General features: G+C 49.8%; 3 protein-coding genes across 3 annotated transcripts; 2 read left to right on the forward strand and 1 right to left on the reverse strand.

Annotated features, from left to right (window-relative positions):
* Window positions 1-104: 104 nt before the first annotated feature.
* PHETA2 (PH domain containing endocytic trafficking adaptor 2) lies at window positions 105-2,166 on the forward strand. Its single transcript, XM_010224479.2, has 2 exons — window positions 105-143; window positions 688-2,166. Exon 2 carries the CDS (start codon window positions 709-711, stop codon window positions 1,510-1,512), a length of 804 nt encoding a protein of 267 aa, XP_010222781.2. The 5' UTR covers window positions 105-143; window positions 688-708; the 3' UTR covers window positions 1,513-2,166.
* Window positions 2,167-6,240: 4,074 nt separating this feature from the next.
* Window positions 6,241-7,938, forward strand: SMDT1 (single-pass membrane protein with aspartate rich tail 1). The gene is made up of 3 exons (XM_088532966.1): window positions 6,241-6,461; window positions 6,687-6,829; window positions 7,655-7,938. The coding sequence occupies exons 1-2, from the start codon at window positions 6,315-6,317 to the stop codon at window positions 6,822-6,824; spliced, it is 285 nt and encodes a 94-aa protein (XP_088389092.1). The 5' UTR covers window positions 6,241-6,314; the 3' UTR covers window positions 6,825-6,829; window positions 7,655-7,938.
* Window positions 7,939-11,589: 3,651 nt separating this feature from the next.
* Window positions 11,590-13,353, reverse strand: NDUFA6 (NADH:ubiquinone oxidoreductase subunit A6). Its single transcript, XM_010224497.2, has 3 exons — window positions 13,198-13,353; window positions 12,522-12,637; window positions 11,590-11,783 (listed from the first exon to the last, which is right to left on the reverse strand). Exons 1-3 carry the CDS (start codon window positions 13,316-13,318, stop codon window positions 11,652-11,654), a joined length of 369 nt encoding a protein of 122 aa, XP_010222799.2. The 5' UTR covers window positions 13,319-13,353; the 3' UTR covers window positions 11,590-11,651.
* Between the last annotated feature and the right edge of the window lie 3,070 nt (window positions 13,354-16,423).

Below are 16,423 nucleotides of genomic sequence, written 5' to 3' on the forward strand. Positions count from 1 at the left end.
TTCTGATCTTGCTGACACCAACTCTGTTGGTTTAGCTCCGACCAAACATGGGCATGAGCACGATGAAGCTTCGGAGGCTCTCCTCAAGAAAGCGGCCCAACCAAGGAAGATAGCAAGGGATTGCAGTCTGACCAGCACAGCTGGTAAGCACCTCTCAACCCCACTGCCCAATCTGTCAGTGCTGGGGACGGGACTTGCTGCCAGCAGGACTGAGAGGGCCAGGTGGTCCCTCAGCGTAGACAGGGAGAGGGCGCTTAAATGGAGCTCCCCAAGCTCTTTGATCTGAAAAAGTTTGCTTTATCCTGTCCCATAATAGAAGGGAGGGCAAAATGAACACCTTGTAGGGAAACTGATGTGCCTCATAAGAACCTGCAACATTAATGTCTTAGGATATTAATGGAGTAAAAACAAAAAGAAAGAAAGAACTGGCCGTATTGTTTTCCCAATGTGGAAGGTAGGCTTCTCAGTGGTGGAGCTCAGCTGACTTTCCCTCTCTACCTGTGAGGAATCTGGCCTGCCGTCTGCAGTGACATATGTGCTGGGCTAGGCGTTGTTGTACGCTGGGGCTTCAGGAGTAGGGACGCTATTCCCCATGTCCTGTCTCTGCACAAGTTTGGGCCTTTCCCGGAGGGCTGAATCATTTCTTGCCCCGAGGCGACTTCTCCCATGTCTCTTCCTCTGCTCCAGGTGGGCCGCTGGCCGGGGGCGATGAAGCTGAATGAGCGGAGCGTGGCGCACTACGCCACCTGCGACTCGCCCGCGGACCATGCCGGCTTCCTCCGCCAGCGCGTGGAGCGCCACCACCACCATGCCCACCACAGCACCTCTTACCAGCGCCGCTGGTTCGTCCTCAAGGGGAACCTGCTCTTCTATTTTGAGGAACGGGAAAGCCGGGAGCCCATGGGCCTGGTGGTGCTGGAGGGCTGCACCGTGGAGCTGTGCGAGGCTGCAGAGGAGTTCGCCTTCGCCATCCGCTTCGATGACGCGGGTGCCAAGGCCTGTGTGCTGGTGGCCGATGGGCAGGCTGCCATGGAGGCCTGGGTGAAGGCGCTTTCACGGGCCAGCTTTGACTACATGCGGCTGGTGGTGAGGGAGCTGGAGAAGCAGCTGGAGGAGGCCTGCAAGAGCCTGGCTGCTTGCCGCAAGTCACCCAGGAGGTCCCACTCGGGCAGGAAGAGGCACCTCTCCAATCCCGCCCTGGGGCCCGTCCAGGAGAAGCCTGCTGTTCTGGAGAACGGCTACTGCACGTGGGGCAGCAGTGTTGAGCCTGGCGGGAGCCCCTGCGCTGACCGCGATGGCGGCTATTCAAAGCCCCCGCCTCTGCCTCCGCGCCGGCGCTCGGCCGGCGGCGGCGCGGCAGCGTCCCCCGTGCCCGGCCTCCCGCTGGCTTTGCAGGAGAGCCCGGTGTCCCCGGAGACGGCCTGCTTCTCGAAGCTCCACAACTGGTACGGGCAGGAGATTGCGGTGCTGAGACGGGAATGGCTGGAGAGGCAGCAGAGGGGCAATCTGTGACGTGGGGCACGGGGACAGAGGGCACAAGCCGCCATCCAGCTGGCTTCTAGCAGAGTTGTTGCTGTGTGTGGCTGCTGCCCCGTGCAGGAAAAGAGAAGCGAGGGCCACTCGTTTGCCCTCTTCCCTTTCTGGTGGCTGAGTGTATGTGGCTGCGTGTGTGCTTCACAGGGCATGCAGGAGGGACCTGTGTCTTCACTGGATCTCTCATTTTTCACTTTCTCTGTGTTTCCAGGAGGCTTTAGAATGTGTCATTTAGGAGAGCTGCCTTTGAACTCTCCGCTGGTGATAGGAGGCGTGAAAGGGACCCAAACTGACACGTTCAGAACAGGCCTCATCCTGTTTCCACTCAGATGGCTTGTCTTGATGCTTGCCATCCTGGGACTGTGGGTGCTTTGAGCGTTTCATCATCTCCTTCACCAGTTCCTTTGGTTTTGTTTTTCAGCGTGGGAATTTGCACCAGTCAGCATTTATTAGTGTTTGTGGTGTTGTGCTGAAGTTCTGCGAGGTTTTCTTTTTCTCATTGTAGATAAGACTGGCTTCTTAGGAGATGCCTCCAGTGGGCTGTTGGCCCTAAATGGTACCTGCAGCTTTGTGTCTCTTCCGCCCCACACGGGCCTTACAAGGACATGCTTGAGATACCGCAGTTTTGGCTGGTCCAGGAGCTGCGGTTCACCTTAATAGGTCCCTGCTTGTATTTAACCTAGGGGCTGCCACATACTCTATTTCTTGGGCCTGTTTAAGTTTAAGACCGTAGTCTTTCAGCTGTCAAGCCCTGAATCCATAATGCATTGCAGTGCGTCATGGCTGGCCCTGGACCTGCCCCTGTGCAACAGTGTCACGCCCAGAGGCCTGGGACTCAATGACAGGATACTTTGATGAAGGATAACTAGGTGCAGAAACCTCTTCTTACACCGTATTAGTAACTTCCTCAGCAGGGTGGAGAGCAGGGGTGTGTACCAAAATAGAACACTGCCATATCCCTAAACCTCAATTTTATTTACTTTCATCCACGCTAATCCTCCTCCCTGCTAACTCCCTCAGGGTGTCTTGGGTGGATTTCACAAGCTTGTGTAGGCTTCTTTGAGCACACAAGCTCAGTAGCAAGGCTTGTGGAGGGAGACAGGGAAATGCCGGGCTGGGTCCGGACTAAAAGCTGTTATAAGGAGCTCCTCAAGTCTGAATTGGGCTCTTACTATCCAGCAGTATCCAGGCCTTCTAATTTTGCTGGCTCAAGTCTTCTCTGATAAAAATGAGGATCAATAAGTCTGTCTGCCTTCCTAGGGATGAATTTATACAGACCACAGCTCCTGGAAATTGCTATATATGGTACAATCTGCTTGTTGGAGTCTGCTCTCTCCCTGATTGCTGAAGACAGTGTCCAGAACTCTTGCAGGGCTGCTTTTGCCAAGCTCTCTGGAGTGCCTGGCAGGGCCAAGAAGTAGGAGGAAAGAAAAGATATGGCCTGGCTTTGGAGACGCAGGGAGGAGGAGAAGGATTGGCCCCAAACAGATCTGAAGGTGTGAGTTGTAAATTATTCCCTGGTCCCTGAGCGTCAGCTGTGTTTGAACTCGCCTTGAACATAAAAGCCATAATATTTCCTTCTAAGAAGGGCAAACTTGACCTGCTGGGGCTTCCCTCCAATTTTGTGTCAGCATCACTTAGTCAATCTCAGTGGCTTTTCCCATTGTAGCAGATGAGAAGCTCTGTAGTGAGTGAAGCCTATTCCTTTTATACAGAAGTGGACATGTAATTAGGTCAGAGACTGGTTAAAAGGCAGTCAGATGTGGGGGCTAAAAGCTGCTTTTACGAGCAGAATACATGAAACAGTCTTGTGTCTCTCATCTTCCCTAACAGTGTTAAGTTTGTTTTTATTGCCCTTTCTATTAAGGAATCTTGCTAGAAAAACAAGAGGCCGTTCCAAGTCATGCCTGGTGCATATATATTCAATTTTCTGGAGTTAAATGCATTCACCTTAATACTTTGCAATAGCCAGTAGGCATTGTGTCAAAGGCAGAAATCAAATGAGGGCCATTCACACTTGGTGCCTTTGAAAATCTCTCTCTGGGAGCTTGGGTGAAAAGTTTCCTGCCTGACTATGACTTGATGGTGTATTAGAGGAAATCAGATTTTTAAAAAATATTTTCAGTTAGTAGAAGGGTAATCCTCATGTATGAATAATGCAATCCAGCTCATGTCTGTATTTCTTTGTAGCAGCAATCTTCAGGTCTTGGTTTCTTAGGTGAAAACAATAATGAAGAAATAGGAACAGGCGGGCTGGGAACAGACCTGTGTCCATCGGGGGTGTCTGTGACTCCAGCTCCCCATGTGTGTGAGCACAGGGAGAGCACGTGTTTGCACTGCCTCTTTCCAGCTGTTTCAGGCTGCTGTGATCAGAAGCAGCAGCTGCACTGGTCTGACCAGCCCTGCAGTGCTCAGCAGTCCCTTTGGCTGAACTTACGGGCCACTTCTGCCTCATCAGCTGCTGCTGGAACAGTTGGACCTTGATGGGAATCTGCCGCGCTTCCTCATGCCTGTTCAGCAGCACCATGGTGTGGGGAGGGCACACACTGAGTGGTGCCTTGTCATTCTGATTGAGCATTATGCTGGTCGTGTTTGGTGACCATTTTTATTTTTTAATGTAATAGGAAGAATATTCCTGATGTCTCAAACCTATGGAAGGCAGTGTGACAGTGAAGATTTTACTTAAAAAAAAAAGCCAAATGTAATAGCAGTTCCTGCAGGAAACCCGGGAATTGAGAGTGACTTAAGAGAGATAACAAATTAGCAAAGCCAGATTGTCAAAAATGGAACTGAAACAGTATTATTCATTTAAGGGCAGTTTCATTTTTAAGAAGCTTAGTCTGTATCAATAATCCAGGATAGCCGTAGTAACACTACTAAAGAGCTTATATTTAATGCTTTAATCTGTCCATTCAAATCGTATAATTTCCACACTACCTGCCTTTGCATTAATACACGCTCCAGCTAAATCCTAAATCCTGCAAATGAGGAGCTCTGCTCTGCTTTCTGTCTGATTACATTTTAAGTAATTTTGCATTTTGTTCTGCAGTGCTGAGAAGAAAATGGCTGAGTTTTAAACAATACTGCTGCCTTGCCCAACAGGCAGTGCCTGCCCGTTTGCTAGATCTTGAAGGTTCTCTATGACTTCTGATGTGCTTGTTCAGGGCTTCTCGTCATCCCTGTTTAGCCCATTCCATAGCAGGGACAGACCTTTTTTTGAGCAAAAAGAATCATTACTGGAGCAGTGCCTAAATTTCTATGTTTGCCCACATGCGTGCTTGTTGTCTGAACACCACCGCTGCCTTCATGAGGCAGGAATCAGCAAACTGGTGGTGCGCAACTGGCTTCTTTGGGAAAGAATATATCAAATCAGCTCAGCTGGGATTAGTTAGGCTGGCCATGAAACCATCCTCCGGAGCAGCCTCTAGGCAAACAGTCAGGATTTCTGTTTCCTGGGATTGTACATTCATCTCGCTAATGGACTGTGCTCTCTCTGCATGTGCAGGCCCAGATCATTACAGGAAAGGAGAGATTTTTTTCCTACCTGCTACCACATTATTCCCTATAGCGAAATTAGACTGATTGCTGCTGTATGTCTTTCTCCAGTCGTTCAGTTTTGGACTGCACCTCCTCCCACCTTCTCTTTCTTTTATTATTTTTAAAATGGAAAATCTCTGGCCAGCACAAAACAGGATCTAGAGATCCTAGCGAAAGGGGAACTGAATACTTTGAAAGGCTAATCTTTGTTTTCAAGGTACTGAAGTCACTTTCTTTTCTAGCAATTCTCTTTAGAAGAATATGCAAAGTGATGAAAATGCTTGAACCAGAACGCTTGGATATAAATAAACTGAAGATGTAAAGAGGGCGGGAGATGTCAACAGCTTTTTCGTAAGCTTAGGGCTCCTGAACCTGCTTAAAAAAAGAGAGAGAAACAAAGATGGAATACTTGTATTGTTCTGAGGGACTTCAAATCCAGGCCTGTAATGTATTGATTTATGCACATTTATCTTTTCATAAAGCAACCACTGTGATGTTTTCCACTTGGTCTGAATGCAGGCCCTAGTGGTGGGAGTAACTACAGGTTTTACCGAGGGCTGCCCGCTGGCCGCTTGGGTGGCCGTTCACGACTCCGTATGGCAATAGTGACTGTGTGGACGGGCGGGGGGACCCCAACCCCCAGACACCGTCCTCCCAGTGGCCTGTGGGGAGGAACTCGAGCAGAACCCGCTGAAAGGTGCCGGCAGCTTCGCGGAGCTTGGCGGCCGCTGGCACCAGCATCCAACGTACTTTAAAGTCTGGCACGATTAATATGTGACACTACATACAACCTGCAGAAACACTCCCTTGTTTTGAAGTGCATATATTAAGTAGATAATGTTTTTTCTAAGGGCAATTTTGCATGTCTTTTAACTATGTTTTTTAAAGTGTGGTTTATTGCATTTCAATACATTGTTAACGTGTATTTTATGCTAGTAAGCTGAATAAACCGTTTTTATTTGTAACCTGTCTGTTCCTAATGGACTCAGCAGCTAACACCCGAGAGAAGGTGTCTGCTCCTTTGACTTCGAGCCCGAACAAGTTACTTTTCCCAGGGAGAAACCGCCAGGGCCAACGGACACCGCGACCCGCAGCTCCCCGACCGCGGCCTCCCTCCCGGCAGCCCCGCCCCCCCGCCGCGCGTGCGCACCGGAGCCCCGCCTCCCCCGCAAGCATCGCGAGAGCTGCGTCCGTCTCCGCCGCCGCCCCGGCCGCCGCAGCCCCGGCGCGGAGCGGGCAGGAGGATGGCAGCAGCCGGGCGCTTCCTGGCGGCGGCCGCGGCCTCGTCGGCGAGGGCGGGCGGGCTGCTCCGCGCCCCGGCGCCGCCGCCGGTGCCGTCCCGCAGCGCCACCGTCACCCGCAGCGGAGCCATTTTGCCCCAGCCGGTTAAGGTAAGGGAGGAGCGGGACGAAGGAAGGCAGCCAATGGGAGGCGGGGAGCGGCGTATTGATGGCCGCCCTGTCCAATCGCAGCCGCTGTGTGGCCTGTGGGCGGTCGGAGCGCTGTTGAGTGGCAGGGGCTCGGCCAATGAGCGGGAGGCAGTGGGCGGGGCGGCGGCGCCGCGCCGGTGCGGGGCCGCGTCGCCCACGGTTTGTGCCTCCCGTGCGCCGCGGCAGATGCCGTTCGGCCTCCTCAGGGTGTTCAGCGTCGTCATCCCCTTCCTGTACGTGGGCACGCAGATCAGCAAGAACTTCGCGGCGCTGCTCGAGGAGCACGACATCTTCGTCCCCGAGGACGACGACGACGACGACTAGAGCGGGTGCGTCCTTAGCGTCGCCTGCAGTTTAGTTCCTGCTGCTTCCTGCCAGTTCGGGCCCGGAGGAGAACGACAGGCTGGAAAAGCAGGGATCAACAGATCAACAAGGTGCCCATGTGGTTAAACGCATCGGCACCCACAACTGCGTTGACCCTGGCTGCAAATCCTTAGCCTGGGTAGGACAGCCCGGTGTCTGAATTTGAAACCTCTGCTGCGTAAATTCTTCCGTGATCATAATGAACTGGTGCAGTGTGTAATGTTGTCATTTGAATCAGAAATAACTGTAGTCAGTGAGAGGTCTATGCTGCAAAAATACAAGGACCTCAGTATCAAAATGCTATTGCATGTTACCTGTTTAAAAGTCTTCTGCTAACTAGTAGAATGACTGTTTTAAGTAATAATCACTCCATGTGATAGGCTGAATTTCAGAATCCATCAGATTAAAGTGTCGAGTAGGCTTTGGGATATTTTGGTGCCATTAGATAAAGGAAAGCAGAGATTTATCTACACCACACACACTTCCATTTTATGTTATCCTCTTTGGCTTGCCCTTCTTGTATAAAAAACCATCAAACAAACATAAAGTCAAACATAAAGTCAAAAAAATGAAACCAAAAACAGCTTAGCAACTCCTGATAGTGTATTAGCTAAAGGCAAGGAATGAACAAGTCTGAAGGACTGAAGTGGCTGGTTAGAAGCTTGTTTTCTGTACACCCCCACCTCATGTGGCTTGTGGGGAGGGGTACACTGGTACTTGGAGAGGTCTGTCTGAAGAATAACACAAGGCCAATCCTGTGGCAAGTAATGCTTATTTAAATCTCTTTGCAGGATTGCAATGGAAGAACAGAACCGAGGAAGCCATTGGGAAAGAAATGGTTCTGACATCTGTCACCCATGTTATGTCCTTCCTAAAGAGGAGGGGCAGAGGGACCGTGTGTCCCCTTTTGCCAGTAAATGCCCCGTGCATGAGAGAAAATCCTGGGTCAGGATTGAAGGGAGTAATTGATATGACTGCATCCTCACATACACTATCTTTGCCTCACAAAAAGACTGCTTGGGATTCCTTTCTTTAGCTAAATGGAAAACTTAATTAAAGAACAACAGACTAAGAAGCATGGCTTTGTTTTCTTGTTTTTATACATCTTGTGCCTATGATGCAGCATTTCTGTGTTCATTTTTCCACGTTCATATATCTCTTAAGGTGAGGAGGCTCTGATCATAGGCACGTACAGTTACGTGTCCTCTCCCTGAGATTCACTTCTGTGCCATATCACACAAGCAACAGGAATCCTGGAGGAACAAGCAGCCCCAAAGCAAACTGCTATTAAAATTGTGGTGTGTGTGTTCATGCTCCATAATCTGGCACTGTGCAGTGATGTCTGGCAGGGACCACATCAGTAGCTTCACCTCACTGAGGATTAAACAGAGTATTACCTTGAGGAGTCAAAATTTGAGCAGGTTTCTTAAGGGGAGGATTAAGATCCCGAGTGGCAAACTAAACAAATGTCTTACAGCATGTTATCCAAGAATACTGCTCTGGCCACAGATACCTTGTAATTGCCATTCTGTACTTCTCTATAGCCCTATATTTATTTTATTGCCTCTGTGTAAATTTCAGCTTTTCTTTTTCCTCAAAAGTATTCATTAGGGCAGTTAAATCAACAGTAATAAACTTTAAGATCTTTACTGCTAGTGCATGCCAGAAATCTCCTCTGTTATTTCAGACCAGTGGCCTGCCAGTAGTTTTCTTAGGTATCTGGAAACAAACACTGGAAACATGAAGGTCTTTCAGGATTCAAGTAACAGTTAAAAAGCAGATTTCTTTTAATGTCAGGTCCTCTAGTTGAGCTGGTTGTGCACTTGCACAGATGTCTGCACGAGGAACAGGGCAGTGACAGAGTAGGGAGGCTGACCTCTGGCTCTTCCCAAGAGCAAACATGGGCGTGCACTGCTTCCCAGTCACACCCTGAGTTTACATAATGGTATAACTACCTTCTATTCATAATTGGAAAACTTCTGGTTCAAATAAAATCCTCGGATTTATATACTGCTGATTATCCTGTGAAATCCATAATATTTGCCTTTACATGGCTGTGAATAGCTCTTGTTTATAAACAAGTATGAAATGCAAGATGTGTCCCACCGGGATATACATCGGTTTTTTGTCTGAAAATGCAAATCAATGTGTATGTTCTTGGCTTATGGGTACCTGAGAGTTACGCTTCCTTATGAAAATCTATCAGCATCCCTCAAAATGAATGATTACTATTTTCCTGAAAAAAGGATCTCTCAACTGAAATCTCATCTTTTATCACAATTAGTTTACTTCACATTTAAAGGAAGTTAGGGTGAAATACAAGTAGGTTAGGTCCTGTGCTGGGGCATATCTAACTATGGCAATGTTGTCTTTAGCTTTGCTTTGTAAACATCCAGAATTGCTTTGCATCTTTTCAATTATATGTAATTTGCTCCAACTTCAGGTGGCAAACAAATTCTGAGGCAGTACGTACACACGTTAGCAGAGTGTATAGTTCAGACAGCCACATTCCTTGCTGTTTGGCATTTGCTTTGTTTATTTCTCAGGTTTGGGTAGGGCAGCTCCTTGTACCGCTGACAGAAAAGAGAACTTGCAAAGTGAGTAATGGTAACAGCGGTAGTTGAAGGCAATTAACAAGAGTTCTCAGAGTTACTGAATATCCAGGTTGTTCCCTTCCTCCCCAAGGCCTTGTGAAAAGCAGTTGCTCTGTTCACCCACTCTTGGGAACCAGGCTCTGTCTGTGCTTACTGCTGCTTGATCCTGTAGCCTTAGCAATCTTCAGCCCAGCCCTGAAAAGCATCCCACCCCCTAAGCTCCTGGGCACCCAAGCACACCCAGAGCTCTGAGGAGCGCTGCCTGGCAGTTCTTGGAGGGGGATGAAGACCCAAACTGGTATTTAGGCAGGAGTAAGAAGTTTGAGAGTGCTGCAAGCAGCCCGTGCTGATTGCACACTGGAGTGCTCCAACATGAGAACATTTTCACTGGCAAAGCAGCAAATTCTGCTTAATCTTCTCAACAATTTAGCTAGCAATTCCCAAATCAACTATAGAAGTGATGGTAGGACACTATGTTCTATGCATTCATGTACTCTTATGAAGTCTCCCTATTCTAGGCCATTTTCCCAAATAATTTGATTTTGCATCAGGGAAACAGCATGGTGTTGAACGGTTTACGGTTGGACTCGATGATCTTGAAGGTCTTTTCCAACTATAATGATTATATGATTCTATAAAAAGGCTTTATTGGCCTATTGGATTTTACACCATTCTCTGGTAGGAGGTAAACAGCATAGTGTCAAAGTAAAACCATGGTCATAGAATCATAGAATGCTTAGGGTTGGAAGGGACCTCTAGAGATCATCTAGTCCAACCCCCCTGCATACGCAGGGACACCTAGAGCACGTGGCGCAGGACTGCATCCAAGCGGGTTTTGAAGATCTCCAGAGAAGGAGACTCTACAACCTCTCTGGGCAGCCTGTTCCAGTGCTCTGTCACCCTCACTGTCAAGAAATTTTTCCTTAAGTTCCTATGGAATTTTTTGTGTTGCAGTTTCCGGCCATTTCCTCTAGTCCTATCAGTGGCCACCACTGAAAAGAGACCATCCCCGTCCTCTGCACTCCCTCCCTTGAGGTATTTATAGACACCGATTAGATCCCCTCTCAGCCTTCTCTTCTCCAGGCTGAACAGGCCCAGCTCCCTCAGCCTCTCCTCATAGGGCAGATGTTCCAGGCCCCTGATCATCCTTGTAGCCCTGCGCTGGACTCTCACCAGAAGCTCCACATCCCTCTTGTACTGTGGAGCCCAGAACTGGACACAATACTCCAGATGCGGCCTCACCAGGGCTGAGTAGAGGGGCAGGATCACCTCCCTCGACCTGCTGGAGACGCTCTTCTTAATGCACCCCAGGATTCCATTGGCCTCCTTGGCCACGAGGGCACACTGCTGCCGCATGGTCAACTTGTTGTCCACCATGACACCCAGGTCCCTCTCTGCAGAGCTGCTCTCCAGAAAGTCGGTCCCCAGCCTGTACTGGTGTCTGGTGTTATTCCTCCCCAGGTGCAGGACCTTGCACTTGGCCTTGTTGAATTGCATGAGGTTTTTAACTGCCCAGTTGTCCAGTCTGTCCAGGTCCCTCTGGATGGCAGCGCAGCCCTCTGGGGTATCGGCTACTCCTCCCAGTTTCGTGTCATCAGCAAACTTGCTGAGGGAGCACTCTGTGCCTTCATCCAGGTCATTGATGAATAAATTGAACAGGACTGGACCAAGGACTGACCCCTGGGGGAGACACCGCTAGCGACAGGCCTCCAACTAGACTCTGCACCGCTGATCACCACTCTCTGGGCCCTGCCATCCAGCCTGTTCCTAATCCACCTCACAAAAAGCTGTAACATGAAACTGCAAAATACTACATGAAGAAAGATGTGCCTCAAGGATAAAAATACTTCTATGCCTACAGTGGCTTTCCTAAAGGTCTGTTCTTTTTTCCTGGGAGCTAACACCTACACACAAGCCTGCAGGCTAAGCAGAAAACTGCACAACCAGGTTATACTCTGGTTATTCACCAGTACTCCAGGGCAAGCGATTGGACAGACTCCACCCATCGAAAACACACACTGTCAAAACCCAGGAAGTCACAGCTGTTCATGCAATTCAAAGTGATGTGCATGCACTGGATTCAGATTTAGTTAGACTCATATGCGCAGAGCTATACACTCTTTCGAAACAGATTTTCTTTCTAATATATAGATGTTTATTTTAATGCAAGGCAGCAAGACACACTCAGTCTGTCTCAAGGATCGTGGCCTGCATAGAATTTGGAGAGAAAGTCTTTAGGTTGTGGAGTTTCCGTTTCATGGAAGTACCTCATGACGTGAGTCCTCTGCTTCCATACTTTAATAGTTTCTTCAAGTTCCATTTTTCCCTGTGCACAAAGAACACCTTAGATTAATTCTTAATTAGAACTAACTGAACACCACTGTAAAAGTCATCTGAATACTTTGGCTTATTTATTTTTAAATAATCTATGAGAACTGCAAAGTTGAATTACTACTGCTGAGACAAGTGGCCCACATAAATTTCAGGCTTAAGACATACCCAGGTATCCTACCGGGTTAGGGTGTTGGCACCTATGTAAATCCCAAGGCAGGCTCCCATCAAGCACTGCCTTCCTAATGTACATTTCAGAAATGGTGAGGAGAAGTGCCACGGTCTAAGGAAGTGCAGAAGGGAGCTCAAGGGTCATTTCTGATGGGGAACCAGCTGGCAGCATCCTATCCCCATCTCCTTCAACTGCTGCTGTGTTCTAAAAACAAGTCCTGTCATGTTTAGATCACCATTTTGCCTGCCATACACTTTTTTTAAGCCTGTGCAAAACAGAAGAGCGGCTACAATAAATGACAGAAATCAATATTCTAGGCACTCTGGCATATGACAGTGGACCCTATGCCTCTCTCATGGTCAAAGCAGCTTTCTTCCTTATCAACAAACTTGTGTCACTAGAGATAAATCTTTTGCAGACCAGGTTGGCCAAGCTCCTCCATAGATCAAGCTGAGATAAAAATCATCAGTAAAAAAAGCCCCTATTCTCCATCACACTCACCACCAATGGCCCACTTTCACATGCCGCAGTTTTGACAAGACAAGAATCACTGATCTGTACCTTAATAACCAGCATGTCAACCACCCGAGGGTCCGTAACATGGGCATTCTTCATGAACATCTCCCGCACCTTGTTCCGCCCCTGCTTCACCGTGATGTCCAGCTGATACAGGTGCACTAGGAAAAGCAGAGAACACCAGCACAGGTCACCTACCTTGCTACAAAAATGTTTTTTTGGAAGTGTTCAGTTCCAGAGCTGCAGGATCCTAGTCATTTGTTGCTGCAGGGCTTGCCAGCTTAGTTAAACATTGCTAGTGTACAACAATTACACAACACAGTCCCGGCACGCAAACAGGGTGGTTTTAAGAAGGCAGACAGCACTACCACGCACCCCTAGTAGGGAAAATTAAATGTGGGCTCATCCTCTAGTTAGTTAGGGAAGAAAAGAAAAAGAAAAAAAAAAGAAAGAAAACACGATTTCACCCAGTAAACAAGTGCATGAAGGTCGGGCCCCGCTCACCCTGCACATGAGCTGAAAGTGGGGTAGCCAGAGCACGACAAACGGCTCACTGAGGGGCAGGAAAGAGCCCCTCCACGCGCCCCGGGGAAGCGGTACCGGCCTCCTGCACCGGCCCTTCAAGAAGCCAACGGCGGCGGGGCGGCTGTTACGACCTTGAGCTCGCGCGCCTTCCCGCGCGCTGCGCCCTCGCGCCGCTCGCTCCCTGGCTGCCCCTCACCGGCGTTGGGCACCTCGCGGTACCAGGCCCGGTACAGCTCCCGCACGCGCCGCCGCGCCTCGCCCAGGTCGCGGCTGAAGATGGGCTTCGCGACCGCGGCGCCCCTGCCGGCCACCGCCATCTTGGCCGCCGCCACCTCTGCCCCGCCGCCGGCGGGCGGGGTGCGCCGGGACGCCGGCCTCTCATTGGACCGCGGCGCTGCCACTCCGCGCCTTCGGGGCGGGGCGAGCACCTTCCTTAGCAAATAGCAGCTGCCCGAGGGCCTCCCACGTGGTGCAGCGCCGCGGGCGGAGGGCGGGGCAGAGTCGTTACGGTTCCCCCTCCGCGCCTCGGCCGCCGCGGTGGCTGCTGGGACGTTCCTCAACGGCCGCCCGGTGGCGCGGGCGCCATTTTGTAATGGTCCGTCTCGGTGACGGCGCTGGCGGCGTTCGCTCCGGGCAAGGCCTGGCGTTTTTTCTGCTCGAAAAAATACTGTCCTTTGCTCTTCTTCAGCACTAGACTCGTTGACCTATTGTTTGGTCCCTTTTATTTTAACCATGTTTGTCCCAAGCCATTCTCTTAAGATCCCCACAGAGTTGAGCCAAGTTTTCCTTAGCTTAGGTTTTCCTTTTCTCATCAACGAACTCTTTTTTTTTTTTTTTTTTTTTTTTTTTTGGACTGAAGCGCCTGAAAATTAGATGTTTGAGGCCATTGACTAGGGAACTGCACATGTAGTAGCCAGGTTCTTGGCTTTAGGCAGAGGATGAACCCTTCCTCCAAAGTGCTGCTGTTCAACATTCACCTGGGCAGAGTGTCTTTCACTCATTGAGCCTGTGTTTACACATAAAAATGACATTACCTGCTCTAGATAGACCCCGCCTGTGTTTACACACAAAAATGACAATCCTTGCTCTAGATAGACCCATGCTATTTATTCAATGGCATGATTGCTGATTTTTTTTTTTCTGGCTACATGACTTCCTGCTGGTAACTTCATAAACATTCAGTTCAGGGTCCCTGAACCAACCAAACAACGCTAAAAGGACTAAAACTGTGTTCTGTCTGTAAGCAGCAAACTGTCAAATGATTATTAGAGGCAGATACACATCAGAACTATGAGAAAATCATAAGGATCATAGAATCATAGAATCATAGAATGCTTAGGGTTGGAAGGGACCTCTAGAGATCATCTAGTCCAACCCCCCTGCATACGCAGGGTCACCTAGAGCACGTGCCACAGGACTGCATCCAAGCGGGTTTTGAAGATCTCCAGAGAAGGAGACTCTACAACCTCTCTGGGCAGCCTGTTCCAGTGCTCTGTCACCCTCACTGTTAAGAAATTTTTCCTTAAGTTCCTATGGAATTTTTGATGTTTCAGTTTCCGGCCATTTCCTCTAGTCCTATCAGTGGCCACCACTGAAAAGAGACCATCCCCGTCCTCTGCACTCCCTCCCTTGAGGTACTTATAGACACTGATTAGATCCCCTCTCAGCCTTCTCTTCTCCAGGCTGAACAGGCCCAGCTCCCTCAGCCTCTCCTCATAGGGCAGATGTTCCAGGCCCCTGATCATCCTTGTAGCCCTGCGCTGGACTCTCTCCAGCAGCTCCACATCCCTCTTGTACTGTGGAGCCCAGAACTGGACACAGTACTCCAGATGCGGCCTCACCAGGGCTGAGTAGAGGGGCAGGATCACCTCCCTCGACCTGCTAGAGATGCTCTTCTTAATGCAGCCCAGGATTCCATTGGCCTTCTTGGCCACGAGGGCACACTGCTGCCTCATGGTCAACTTATCATCCACCATGACACCCAGGTCTTTCTCTGCAGAGCTGCTCTCCACGAGGTCAGTCCCCAGCCTGTACTGGTGTCTGGGGTTATTCCTCCCCAGGTGCAGGACCTTGCACTTGGCCTTGTTGAATTGCATGAGGTTTTTCACCGCCCAGTTGTCCAGTCTGTCCAGGTCCCTCTGGATGGCAGCACAGCCCTCTGGGGTATCGGCTACTCCTCCCAGTTTCGTGTCATCAGCAAACTTGCTGAGGGAGCACTCTGTGCCTTCATCCAGGTCATTGATGAATAAATTGAACAGGACTGGACCAAGGACTGACCCCTGGGGGACCCCACTAGCCACAGGCCTCCAACTAGACTCTGCACCGCTGATCACCACTCTCTGGGCCCTGCCATCCAGCCAGTTCCTAATCCATCTCACTGTCCACTCATCTATCCCACACTTCCGGAGCTTGCCCAGGAGGATGTTGTGAGGGACGGTGTCAAAAGCCTTGGTGAAGTCGAGATAGACGACATCCACCGCTCTCCCCTCGTCTATCCAGCCGGTCATTTCATCATAGAAGGCTATCAGGTTAGTCGGGCAAGATTTCCCCTTGGTGAATCCATGCTGACTACTCTTGAGCACCTTCTTGTCCTCCATGTGCCTGGAGACAACAGCCAGTATGAGCCGTTCCATCACTTTTCCGGGAACGGAGGTGAGGCTGACTGGCCTGTAGTTGCCTGGGTCCTCCTTCTTGCCTTTTTTGAAGACTGGCGTGACATTGGCCTTCTTCCAGTCTTCCGGCACCTCCCCCATTCTCCAGGATCTTTCAAAGATGATGGAGAGCGGCTTAGCTATGACATCCGCCAGCTCATGCAGCACTCTAGGGTGCATCCCATCAGGGCCCATGGATCTGTGAGTATCGAGGTTCCTTAGGTGCTCTCTGACCCAATCTTCCTCTACCCAGGGCAAGTCTTCCTCTCCACCAGCTTCTTCTCTTGTCTCTAGGGCCTGGGGCTCTAAAGGGCTGCCCTTGGTAAACACCGAAGCAAAGAAGGCATTGAGCAACTCTGCTTTTTCTGTGTTATTTGTAACCAAGGTGCCCATCCCGTCCTCCAGCGGACCCATGTTTTCCCTGATCTTCCTTTTGCTGTTAATGTATTTGAAGAATTTTTTCTTGTTATTTTTAACGTCCCTTGCCAGATTGCGTTCCAACCGTGCCTTAGCTTTCCTTGTCGCATCTCTGCACTCCCTGACTACGTTCCTGTATTTCTCCCAGGGGGCCTGTCCTTTTTTCCACATTCTGTATACCGCTGCCTTCTGCTTGAGCATTGCCACAAGCTCCCGGCTCATCCACGCAGGTCGCCTGCCCCCTCTGCCTCCCTTCCTACACACAGGGATGCACTGTTGCTGGACGTGGCTTGAAAACTAACCAGCTCTCTTGGGCCCCCCTTCCTTCTAGAGCACTAGCCCATGGGATTCTAC

Source organism: Tinamus guttatus, unplaced genomic scaffold, assembly GCF_059628265.1.
Source record: "Tinamus guttatus ecotype Peru unplaced genomic scaffold, ASM5962826v1 Tinamus_guttatus_pri_ptg000472l, whole genome shotgun sequence".
Lineage (NCBI taxonomy): Eukaryota > Metazoa > Chordata > Aves > Tinamiformes > Tinamidae > Tinamus > Tinamus guttatus.

Excerpts from the sequence above, each read along its gene's own strand:
- PHETA2 (XM_010224479.2), top strand. The coding sequence starts at position 709 with ATGAAGCTGAATGAGCGGAGCGTGGCGCACTACGCCACCTGCGACTCG.
- SMDT1 (XM_088532966.1), top strand. The coding sequence starts at position 6,315 with ATGGCAGCAGCCGGGCGCTTCCTGGCGGCGGCCGCGGCCTCGTCGGCG. Across the intron at positions 6,462-6,686 it reads TTTTGCCCCAGCCGGTTAAG|ATGCCGTTCGGCCTCCTCAG; the intron begins GTAAGGGAGGAG and ends GCGCCGCGGCAG.
- NDUFA6 (XM_010224497.2), bottom strand. The coding sequence starts at position 13,318 with ATGGCGGTGGCCGGCAGGGGCGCCGCGGTCGCGAAGCCCATCTTCAGC. Across the intron at positions 12,638-13,197 it reads CCGCGAGGTGCCCAACGCCG|TGCACCTGTATCAGCTGGAC; the intron begins GTGAGGGGCAGC and ends TGCTTTTCCTAG. Across the intron at positions 11,784-12,521 it reads TTGACATGCTGGTTATTAAG|GGAAAAATGGAACTTGAAGA; the intron begins GTACAGATCAGT and ends CTTTGTGCACAG.